The 12,227-nt window shown below is 32.7% G+C and overlaps 3 protein-coding genes across 3 annotated transcripts in view; all 3 read left to right on the forward strand.

Moving 5' to 3' along the window:
* Positions 1–2,167, forward strand: part of LOC108577312 — a 12,494-nt gene extending 10,327 nt beyond the window's left edge. The window contains exons 12-16 of the mRNA XM_017940451.1: positions 84–471; positions 612–711; positions 1,682–1,792; positions 1,873–2,028; positions 2,111–2,167. Of these exons, the coding sequence (XP_017795940.1) occupies positions 84–471; positions 612–711; positions 1,682–1,792; positions 1,873–2,028; positions 2,111–2,167 (812 nt within the window). The remainder of the gene's footprint in view (positions 1–83; positions 472–611; positions 712–1,681; positions 1,793–1,872; positions 2,029–2,110) is intronic.
* Positions 2,168–3,122: 955 nt separating this feature from the next.
* LOC108577338 (odorant receptor 4-like) lies at positions 3,123–5,935 on the forward strand. The gene is made up of 6 exons (XM_017940481.1): positions 3,123–3,491; positions 4,430–4,863; positions 4,934–5,033; positions 5,096–5,206; positions 5,620–5,775; positions 5,882–5,935. The coding sequence occupies exons 1-6, from the start codon at positions 3,123–3,125 to the stop codon at positions 5,933–5,935; spliced, it is 1,224 nt and encodes a 407-aa protein (XP_017795970.1).
* Positions 5,936–6,595: 660 nt separating this feature from the next.
* Positions 6,596–12,227, forward strand: part of LOC108577313 (spatacsin) — a 6,957-nt gene continuing 1,325 nt past the window's right edge. The window contains 18 exon segments of the mRNA XM_017940452.1: positions 6,596–6,673; positions 6,817–7,139; positions 7,209–7,375; positions 7,438–7,794; positions 7,872–8,672; positions 8,751–8,923; positions 9,006–9,280; positions 9,358–9,528; positions 9,597–9,821; positions 9,888–10,079; positions 10,141–10,257; positions 10,334–10,506; positions 10,508–10,712; positions 10,784–10,944; positions 11,022–11,340; positions 11,403–11,556; positions 11,631–11,984; positions 12,045–12,211. Coding sequence (XP_017795941.1) covers positions 6,858–7,139; positions 7,209–7,375; positions 7,438–7,794; positions 7,872–8,672; positions 8,751–8,923; positions 9,006–9,280; positions 9,358–9,528; positions 9,597–9,821; positions 9,888–10,079; positions 10,141–10,257; positions 10,334–10,506; positions 10,508–10,712; positions 10,784–10,944; positions 11,022–11,340; positions 11,403–11,556; positions 11,631–11,984; positions 12,045–12,211 — 4,293 coding nt within the window. The 5' untranslated portion in view covers positions 6,596–6,673; positions 6,817–6,857.

The raw sequence follows: 12,227 nt of genomic DNA on the forward strand, positions 1-12,227 counted from the left end.
TTCGAATCATCGTACGATCATGTTGAGATACGTGACTATGAGCAGAAATCTGACGACCGTGTGCGCCGTGTTTCTTTACGCAGGTGGTATGTCGTATCACACGGTGATGCAGTTCTTATCGAAGGACAGAAGCAGCGAGTTCCTGTCGAGGGAGAAAAGCAAGAATTACACTTACAAAAGGGAGAATTACACTTACAAACCGTTAGCCTATCCTGGCTACGATTGGTTTATCGATACACAAACCAGTCCTACCTACGAGATCGTATTTTTCTTTCACTGTTTCGCAGCGATGATCATGTACAACGTGACAACGGCAGCGTACAGTTTGGCGGCGATATTCGTCACTCATATCTGTGGACAGATTCAGATACAGATGGCGAGATTGGAGGATCTGGTGGAGAGGACGGGAGAGAAGGACGACGGTCCTGATCCTTTGGTCGTTATCGTTCGAGATCACGTGAAGGTTTTAAGGTAAGAGAGACGTTGATTCGGGAGAATTTGACGAGGTTGATTGGTTAGGTGAACGAAAGAGGTAAGAATTTGATGGATTTAAATTAAAAAAAAAAATGTTTTATAAAATGTTGGTGCAAGCATGTGCACGAAAATTGCAGATTTGCAAAGAACGTTGAGGAAACTTTGCGTGACTTCTGCTTAGTGGAAATCTTCGAGTCCACGCTGATTTTGTGTTTGCTCGAATACTACTGTTTGGTGGTAAAAAGATGTTGTGCCTGTTGTGCAGAGATGAGAAGACGGATAGCGAGACGGTACAAGTGGAAGAAGAGTACACTTCTTGGCGATACACGCTCCGTATCCGCAAGGTGATACGATCCGAAACCTACCGCGGGTATAGTTGATGAAAGCGATATAGCGAGGTCGTAAATGACAACGTGAACTCTGTTCACCTCTCGGATTGAAATTTAACATCTCTAGCTTATAACAAAAGATTCGTTCATTTTGCTTCTTGCAAATGTAAATAAGACGCATTTTACATTTAACATAGGCGTAACAGTACGGTTAAAGATGAGTAATCTCTCGATAAATAAGCTATTGTGTTCTGAGTATGTGTGAACCAATGACGAGAGAAAGAAAATATCGATTGATCTAGCCGCACGCAGGGCCGTACTCATTTTATAGGAACCACCGAGATTTTAAATCACAAGTGCCCAACGAAAAATGTGAATACTTGGATAGCTGACATTTTTAGTATGTTTGAATCAGTATAGAATCATATCTACCTTTCTTCATATTTTTATCACTTTTTTAAATATACCGTAACGGGAGAACCGAAGCTGACAATGAGTTGATTTCGACAGCTCAGAACAAAGCTTGAGCTCCTTATCTCACCCAAAATGACGTTTCATATTCTTTCACGCGTGTCTAATTTTGCAATCTCTCTATATCTCTTCCACTAACTATACGCTACTGCTTTAAAGTTCGCTGGATCGCTCGCTGGTCGTCAGTTCGTTGATGTCCTGTTCGTTCTCTTAGTCACGCGATGCTATTACTGTCCAATTTTGTAGATGTGACTGTTTTCGTGAACGTGTAAAAGAAGGCGGAGCCTATTACACTGTAACCAATCAGAGACCCGTGTTCCTTCCGTTAGCCAACTTTTCATCTCTGCGCTGTAATTAAATTTGAATCTACTTTAAATGCAAAGTTTTTACGAGTAATTTGATTTTAGGAATGGCAAAATAGCGACACGATCGCTATGTTGACATTTTTCACTCTGTTAACGTCGTTCACTTTCAATATATTCATATTCTGCTACATCGGCGAGATTCTTTCCGAACAGGTACTTACTTACAGTAGAAGTTTCCATTTCTTTTCAATGTATTTCCACGGTATTTAAGCAGCTTTATTGGTCGTGATTAGTGTAGCCAAATTGGTTCAGCATCGTACGAGATCGATTGGTACAATTTACCAGCGAAGAGAGCATACGATCTTATTCTACTTAGCGTGATATCGCAGTATCCGCCGAAACTTACAGCAGGGAAAATAATCGACTTATCCTTGAATACATTCAGCTCTGTAAATGTCCCATTTCCTAGAACAATTTCAATTCGATATGAAACTTGGATAAACGATAATTCAATTTTTTAATAATATTCAGGTGGTGAAAACATCGGTGGTGTACTTGAATTTACTGCGAACAGTTACAAACTGGTAATAAAATTTTACTCTTTTTATTATACATTCTCGTTGAGAAAATTTTCATCGCATAATCGAAAATACTGCCTTTACAGATGGAAATATTCGAGACGAGAAATTCTGAAGTATTTGCCTATAATTGTAACGTTTGTTTCGTTTCAATTGAAGTAACGTTGAATTTTGTAGAAATTAAAAACGAAACAAAGTATGAATTTCAAATGTTTATTGTTAGCGACAGATGAAATTTCTGTTAAATAAATCATTCTCACTGTTTGTTTTCACTATACTACCCGTTTCAGCTCCCAACAGTTGATAAAAGATCATAGAAGAAACAGAAAATACGCGAATTAAAATATTCACTTCACTGTCGTGCTCGTTTGCCCCTCACAATTATACCGAACGCGCATGTGTCTCGCTACCAACCAATAAAGTAGAGAAGCCACACCTGTAGGCTTGGCCACGCCCACATGCTTGGCCACGCCTGCGTAGAATAAGTAGGCGTGGCTTATTACGAAGCGTAAAAACTGACGACTGCGTGCAAACATTTTTTTTCCATATTGATATAAAATAATCGTATAATTTTTATAACACGTTATTTACAACATTTACATAAATACACGTATACATTTACACGAATATACGTATATACATATTGCAACATTTTCACTTCATATAAAAGTACACATAGAAACAGTCTCTTTAAAAACAATTTTTCCTAATCGTTCTGCACTTACGCTTATTTCTACCCCTCGATTACTACCACCTGTCTCTACGCCTTAAACCACGACTCTATAGCATCACCAGTTGCTTCCACTATAACTCCTATTCGTTCACTTCTCTGATGAGTAATAATCGATTTATAAAACTACTCAAAGGGATGCACGCACACGATATCTCACCAGCGCAGGCCCAATGACCTCGCAATCAATGTAGCTTGTCTGTCGTAAACAGTCGTTTTCGAGCTGTCCACGAACATGCATCTCTCTATGCGAGAGCAGATCGATCGGAAACCGCGGAATTTGAATTACAAGAAAGATATCGTTTACGTTACAAAGCACAGCAAATGGATCCTGAAGTCCCTTGGTATTTGGCCAGCCGTGTTGGACGAAACCGCAGGATTCCTACCAAAAATCACCATTGGACTCAGTAATTTGGTTCTATTATTCACCGTGATACCGTGTATTCTACACATAATATTCGAACAAAAGGATACGATAATAAGATTGAAACTATTCGGTCTGCTGAGTTTCTGTTTGATCTCGTTGATGAAGTATTGGGCCCTCGCCACGCGGAAACCAAGGATCAAAGAATGTATAGAAGAGGTGCAAAGTGATTGGAAAGAGGTGAGTGTTTGCATTCATAGAGTATTAATTAAAAATCGAACTGTTTCATTATATTATGTAGCATAATGCTTCAAAGAGGAATCAGGTAGTATTACTAACTTAGTAAGTCACATTCGCGGGATACACGAATGTATGTATAGTTGGTGGAAGCGATATAGCGAGGTCGTAAATTAAAGTATTATAGATATTTGAAGTTTCTGCTCGCAATCTTTCATTTAAGAAAGTACTGTACTAAGGAATCTCCAGACGAACGCGAAATATTCGCAGAAGCAGCGGCCACGAAATATTCGTTACCGCTATGAATATTTTGCGTTGGTCTGGGGATTCGCCTTTAAGCTTCCGTCGCCTCTTGCCCTATAATAATTCCCTTATTGGTAAAAATTAACCTGCAGTTGTCAACGATTAAAGAGCAGACATTTTTATACATACACTGGCAATGAAAGAATCAATTTCGAGTTGAGATCGAACAGTTCTGACCGAAGAAGCTTGAGATCCTTATCTCCCTCGAACTGCCGTTTTGACGCTCGAATTACGTGTACTATATATGTAGAGACGAGAAGATGGCTAACTAGACGGCAAAGAGTAAGAGGAGTAACTACGCTCGCAGCACCTGAGTTTCCCGTCGTGCAATTTTATATGATCCGATTCGTCGATATTATTGCGTCAGACAATAATGATAACACGTGTGCCCCATTTCTATGATTGTGTTAGAGAAAATGGGACTATGAGGGTATGACCCAATCATATGATCCACATTTCTTGCACTAGTAAATTTCTCATCTCTATATATTTAGTACTTCGATGCTTGACAAATTTTACGTAAACTTTACGCTTATATTAGCTCATTATATCCCTTCCACCGACAATATTCTATACTTCCTTGCAAATTAAAACGTTTAGTGTTTCGATAAGGGGATCTCTCTACTGGATATGAACAGGTGGAATCTCTCAGAGATCGTGAAATGATGCTAAAATACGGGCAAATGGGTCGAAATCTGACGATAATCTGCGCCATATTTATGTATACCGGCGGCACCATTTATCACACGGTCATGCAGTTCGCGACCGGAACGTATGTGGATGAGTATAATCGTACGATTAAACCGCTCGTCTATCCCACCTACAGTGCTTTATTTGACGTTCAAACAAGCCCTATTTACGAATTGGTTTACTTCGTTCATTGCATGTGCGGATACGTAATTTATTCTATAACCGCTGGTGCTTGCGGATTAGCCGCTCTTTTCGCTACACACGCTTGTGGACAAATTGATATCGTTATGTCTCGATTGGGTGATCTTGTCAACAGCAAAGAATCATCTGATTTAGATAAACGATTAATAGAAATTGTTGAGCATCATTTGCGAATTTTAAGGTAGAATTTTTACACTTTGGATTGACAGTCGGTAAAGATGAAATTATTAGTATTTCCACTGAATTTATAGATTCTCGGCAATAGTGCAAACAGTGTTGCAAGAAGTATGCTTCTTGGAATTCATTGGTTCTACCTTACTGATATGTCTACTTGAATACTACTGTATAACGGTGCGTGTTTTATAACTTTTGACTAATGGACTTAGGAGTTCTTGGTTTTATATTTGTAACAGGATTGGGAGAGCAGTAATACCGTTAGTCTTACAACATATACAGTGTTACTGATATCTGTAACATTTAATATATTCATATTATGCTACATTGGTGAGATTCTTATGGAAAAGGTGAGTTTTTAATACTTTTTACTTACATGCAAATGTGTTGTGTAATAATGACATCCTATTAAAGAATCGTGAACCGAATTTGATGAATGTTTATAGATTAATAAAAACTTCGTCTCTAAGTATTTTGATATACTTTATAATTTTTTCACTGTTTAACAATAAATAATAACAAAAAAATTACACCGTGAAACATATCCTTCAGAATTCCATCAAACTGGCTTAAATATTAGAACGGCAGTTTGAAGCCGTAAGTGGCAATATTGTTCGTTCGATGCCGGAAGATTATACAATATCTACAAAAGGAAGTTCCAACAAAATCGGTTTATGACCGATGGTTCTTTTGATGAATGTTAAAATAGACGAATTGTTTAGTCAAATAAATTATTATTGTCTTTACTTTTCGTATATCGTAGAGCAGTAGCGTTGGATTATCCTGTTTTATGATCAGTTGGTACCATTTACCGACTAAGACGATACATGGTCTTATTTTAATCATTGCCATGTCAAGTAATCCAGCTAAAATCAGTGCTGGTAAAGTAGTTGATTTATCTTTATCCACATTTGGAAACGTGAGTTACTATCAATATTCCAATATTTCAATTGTTATATTGAAATAACTTAAAATTACACATTTAAGATTTTATTGGTTATTATAAAACAATCCTATTTTTTCAGGTTCTGAAAACGTCATTAGCGTATTTAAGTTTCCTTCGGACTACCGTTATATAATCGTTCACTAATTATTTAATTATTTTTATAGTATTTGTAGAAAAACGAAATGAAAGGATGAATTGTGATAAAATTTTATAGCTACCTTTTAATTCTACTCATAATAAAATATATTACCTAGATGGCACTGTAGTGTTCTGAATTGTAGCGTCACAAACCACGCGAGTTCGAAAGATGGTGAACAAGCGGAATAAAGTTGCTAATGTATTTGACTAGAGATACTGGATTTAATTAATAGAATGTTCTTGGGTTTTACATTAAAAAATAAATAAAACGGACACTAAAAATATTAATATGTCAAAGTTTTGTAGCACGCTGTATTACGTAGATGGCGAGTCGGGAGCCTAAGCTAATGAGGAACATACGCAACATTTTTGCCGCGCTAAAGTCTCTACAGAATCACTTAATAATATTTGCCAACCATTAATTGAGAATTAACACGTATATTAGTATATTATTCGTAATTTAATACGCATAATTAAAATTGTAAATTATATCCAAAAGTCATACATTGATTAAATAAATTTTTATGTCTTATCTGTGGTTAGCACCATTAATCGACAAAAAAACTATTTCACTATGTATGTCCTAATAGAAAGCTTGCCTAGTACCATATACTTACATAACCAAACCTGACATTTCGCACTAATGAAACGTCAAATGATGTTTACCATTTTGTATGCAAAAGTGATGCACTTTTAAGCGTCATATATTTATCTCACATGTCTACTGTAACAGGTATGAAAGTTTTCTATGTTCATGTAATGTATTTCTCATCATTTCTGGTTTTATATTTAATAAAATAACATAAAACCATATTAAGTTTATAATAAGGTTTTAATTAATATAAAAATTCAGTGGTATAAACTATATTTTTTCAGCAATTCATCATAGCATGTTATAGCAGAAAAATATCAATAAAATGACAGACAAAAGAACAGTAGGAGGCATTCCAATTGAATGTTTAACTGGAGAATCTGTAGCTATCTGGTCTGGCTGGCGTACATTGGAAGATAGAGAACTTGTCAGAGAAGCATCTGCAAAAGGCACTCATATTGATCTTGCTTGTAAATGTTTAGCCTGGAGGAAAACATGTTCTATCGAAAATGCTCAGGATTATTTCAACCAAGAAGTAGAAACCTGGGTTATGGAACTTTTAAGAAAGCACCAAATTTATAGAGCTTCTCATATTTTAAATAATATGGTATATCAAATTTAAATTACTCATAAACAATGTTTACTATAATTTATATTTAGTATACTTTATTTATAGAGCAAAAATCCAATGGAATTTATATTTGAAATTTGTATGAACTGCAAAGATTCTACATTGAGGGATTATCTGGCAGAACATCTAATAAAGGTTTTACATTTTGAAACTGAACACATAAATTCATGGAACATTCTTAAAAGCATTGTACAATTTGAACAAAAGTATATGTAAGTTTCTTTGTAGGTATTAATTTAAATAGAACAAAAAACAAGGGTGTACTTTTTTTTAGGATCAAAGATGGTTTAAGTTCTTCCTTATGTATAAATGATATTATAAAATTACCAGAAGTTATAAAACAAGCATTATGCACAGAATTATATTTCTCTGTAACTGAGCAGTCTCTTTTAAAAAGCATAACTAATAGTGTACTATGGGATTATTTGCTATCAAATAATAAAATTGAGATGATAAGATTTTGGATTGATATTTACTATGGTAGTAATACACTAGATGAATCAAATGAGATTAATGAAGACTACAAGTCTTTGTTTACTACTTTGGATATAGTACCAAATATGATTGAAGCCATTGATTCTTCAAATGCTACTACTCTTGTAAAAGATTTAACTAAAAATCATCTGTGTAGGTATGTCTGTTTACAAAATACTTATTTAGGCATACAATTGTTTTTACATATTCATTTTGATATATCTGAATATATAGGTATGGAGTGTTTGCACAGAAAGAGAAACAGGATGTAAAGTTATTATTAGCACGTATTTTTAGCAGTGCTATGACAATATCAGAACTTAATACTATATTATCGTATAAGTCATGTAATATTACTAAAACTGAATTTAAAAGAATTGATAAAGAATTGTGTCTTGCACGTTGTTTAAATCAAACGGATACTCAAGTAGATAAATCCAAGATTACAAAATTATATGATGCTTTAACACAAATGTGTGAAAGTCAACAACCATTTGAAGATGCATTAATAGAAGGAATTTTTAAAACAATTTTCTATCTTTCTGATGATGTCAACGAATATTTGAAACAGAATTATTTAATAGTTTTAGTATTAATATTTTCATATTTGTCTAAAAACAATATAACAAATAATCAAAATAAGGACACACACATAAGAGAAAATATACTGAAAGATATATTTACAAATCAAAATGATTTACAACTAGGTGCCTACAGTATTTCAAATGAAGTTCTTCAACATACATTAAAACAAGTTCCAATTCTTGAGTGCATTATAAAAAATAAACAAAAGGAAGAAGTTACAATGTATGATTTATTAGATGGTTATAAGAATTTAAATGTGAAGCATTTATATGAATGGCGTTTCAATAATGAACCAATGCCTCATTTTTCTAATGAAGCTCTTGCTAAGAAATACGGATATACGGAGACATTAACGTATGAATATTATTTAAAAGAAGCCCGTCCTACTATGGCTCTACTTACTCTAAAACGTTCCCAAGGAAAAGTGATTCGAAATACATTTTCTAGAAGGTAAAAAAGATCTGTTATAGTGTACGTTTTTGTTATTTAAAAAATATATTATGAACACTTTTACTACATTGCTTTTAGGAAACACAAAGCAGCTCTATATGCGCATATTCTTGCCTTACAGAATTTAGATAAACCAGAAGTATTATGCACTTGTATTTCTTTCATTGAAATGTTAGGAATTGATTCAGAAAATTTGAGGCTCCATATAACTGTGGCAAATTATATTCATAATGAGATTAATGTTCCTACTGGTAATTGCTTTCATTGAACATGTAACAAGCTTTGTAGTCATAAATCTCCAATTTACGTCATATTATTTTATTTTATTTATAGGTAATTTACTAACAAATATAATGTACAGAAATGAGGATGATTTGATAACTATAATGTTCTATCTTGAAAATAGTTTTCAAGCAAATTTAACAGAAAATTTAATTGAAGATAGTCAACAATTTGTAAATATATTAAAAATGTGGGATATTATCGTGCGATTTGCACGAGCGCATAATTTTCCTTTGCCAGTCAGTTTACTAGAATTCTTGGCAAGTCATAACCACTGGTTTGAATTTGTTTTAATTTGCCATATTTTTACTTATCCTTTAAATCAGGTAATAATTTGACTTTTAAACAATTCATATATAAAATTAGGAGAACGTTACATTATTTTTTATTTGTATGTTTCTAGGTATTAGAGAGTATTAAACATTTTGAAGATACTACTTTAAAAGAACATTTACAAACTTGTTTGAATAATACACAACTTACAAAGTCTCAGTTAACTGTTTGCACTGAGCAGAAGATAAAATCACGTGATACTAGACAAACATTGTATTACAAAATTGGAGTCAAACAAAGTGTAAGTAACAAATGTTATAAATGCATAACAATTTTTGTCAAATATTGTACTATATTATTGTAAAACAGGAATCTCCTATATCTGGTTCTCCAGTATCAACAAATTCAGCAAGCACTTCTGATTCTCACAGTATGTGTGAATATGTTGTAAATGACAATATCTGTTCTCCAGATGATGATTTGTGGTCAATTATTCTGAAATGTCACCAAAGCCCAGATCCATCTGGAGCTTTAATAAATTCATCCTGTCTAACTTCAAGACCTTTCCTCACAGTTTTAGCTACCTGTTATGAGGTACTTTATATTGACAATTTCAATTAAAATATCTGTACTGCTTCTATTATTAAAAATCCCTTTTAGCCATCTTCAACTGCAGTATATTGTTATTCATGGATGGTAATATCTACTAGAGATAAAGAAATCCTTTCTAACTATAAAGAATGTTTAGAACAACAAATATGGACAGCGAATCAAGTTTCCAATTTGTTATATCAAATGGTAACATGTGGATATACTAATAACCTTAGCAAAGCATACAAAATTTTTATGCCTGTAAGTATGCTTTATTTATTTAAATAATAAAACTTGTTTTGCTGACATTATTTAATTATAGGAGAGTCCTTTCAATTTATTTTTTGAGTTCCTCACTCAATGTGTGAATGGTGATTTCAAAGAATGTCAACAAAAGTTATTGGAATTCAAAGAGCAGTGTTCAAATCTCAAATGTAATGTACGTATTAAATACCATTAAAGTGTTTGATACTTAAACAGGTAATGGAATAATATGATAGTTGTGTTTTTCTTAGAAAGCTATGGATTGGAATTGTTCCGATAACATGTACTTGAATAATGTATACTGGGTTGCAACTGTTACAATTAAATGTGTTATTGCAACACTTGCTTATAATCTAAGAAGCACACATTTGCAAACAAAATTTCTTGGACTTTTGACAAGATGTAATTTTCACGAGAACTTTCCAGGGTTATTTACAAATCATAAAAATTCTTCAAAAAACTAATGTTACGTTAAATTTTGCGGCATTCACTATATCAAACAACGTACATAATTATGACACAGAAATTCAGAGATGTATTAGTGATTTACTAAAATCTGAAAATTATGATAGTGCATTAGAATTATCAGATGTAGCAAAATTAAATTCATCTGAGATAATCTTAGCTCAGGTAATACCTCATTTTTAGCATTTATAATTTTTTATATCTATTCTATACCGTTTATTCAATAATATTTATAGTATCGAAGTAAATTTAAATATTACATGCACAAAAATGGTAAAATTGAGGATAATTTTTGGAGCAAATGTGCGTTAAATTTTAAAAAATACAATGTTCCACATAAAAAGGCGACAGAATTTTTTATTGAGCATGCTGAAAGAGATACTTCTCATAAAGAAAGGTATATAGTTTCTCTTCTTAAATAGTGATGCTAGTATTAAACAAATTGCAATAAATAATAAACGTATATTTTAACAGGTATGAAATATTAAAATTGGCGTTTGAAACATTAAAAAATGTTGAAGCAGAACAGCAAAATATTGATGTATTAGAAGTAGCAATGTGGAAATCATGTATATTAGCTGGTCCTGAAAATATACAATTAGATAGAGGACCACACATCTTCAATAAACTAAAAACTGAATTGTTATCAGGATTAAATAAACTGAAATTTTGCTATGCATTAAGTACCATACATGAGAAAAATGCAACTGAAAATTTAATTAATAAGTTAATTGATTTAGGTAAATTGGATACTGCTTTGAGAATAAGTATAATTTTCAATTATGAACATAAGGTAAGTTTTATTAAATTCTAATTAATTACTATGTATATTAATATTTTTATTTTCATTTACAGGATTTACAAATACTGCTGTTATGTTTGAGTTTAGCAGAAGGAGAAATTTCACCGAATGAATTAACTATTGAACAACAAAATCTTTTGAAAGATGCAAATAAATACGGTGCCTTAAAGAGTCGTAGTTTACAAAGATTTTCGTCGTCCTCTTCATGTATTTCTAATTTATATTTTCGTTGCAACAAACTGTCAAGTCCTGCGTATTTATAGCCAAACTTTCTGTTACAGTAATCAGTTCAACCAATATTAATGAAAGTAAACCAAAAGAAGAAAACATTCATAAGGTACAAGTCGATTGTTTATCGATTTTACAAAAATCACTGGATATTTTGGAACATGGATTAGACATATGCCTCAGAATTGTTTTGTGTTATAAATTAGCAACAAAACTGGGAAAAAGTTACCAATTATTATTAACGTTGAACAATCCTACTCAATTTTTACAAGATGTTGCAGAAAGTGATATTGAGGATAAATTTGAAGTTATTGATAATATAATTACTGCTTACAAAATAAACAGTGAAACTGTTGCATCATTTTTGGCTGAAAATATTACGACAAATATTTCCCGCGCTGTAGAAGGTATATAGTAATGTAGTTTTTAAAGGTACTGTAAATATATAAATTTCTTTTTTTTTATAGGTGGATTTGAAGATAACGTTTCCTTATGGGGATACTCTTTAAATACAAATTTTCGTGTAATTATGGAATTGTGCAATGATGTTTCACTGCTTGGTTGGCAGCTCTTAAATACTGTAAATAAATTGCTTGGACATCCTCATGATGAAAAAATAAATGGTATTCCAATAAAATATAATTATCACT

This window comes from Habropoda laboriosa, unplaced genomic scaffold (assembly GCF_001263275.1).
Source record: "Habropoda laboriosa isolate 0110345459 unplaced genomic scaffold, ASM126327v1 scaffold697, whole genome shotgun sequence".
NCBI classification, from domain to species: Eukaryota; Metazoa; Arthropoda; class Insecta; order Hymenoptera; family Apidae; genus Habropoda; species Habropoda laboriosa.

Bases quoted from the DNA above. Each gene is read 5' to 3' on its own strand.
- LOC108577338 (XM_017940481.1), top strand. From the start codon at position 3,123: ATGCATCTCTCTATGCGAGAGCAGATCGATCGGAAACCGCGGAATTTG. The intron at 3,492-4,429 runs GTGAGTGTTTGC...GGATATGAACAG, and splicing joins TGCAAAGTGATTGGAAAGAG to GTGGAATCTCTCAGAGATCG. The intron at 5,207-5,619 runs GTGAGTTTTTAA...CGTATATCGTAG, and splicing joins GTGAGATTCTTATGGAAAAG to AGCAGTAGCGTTGGATTATC.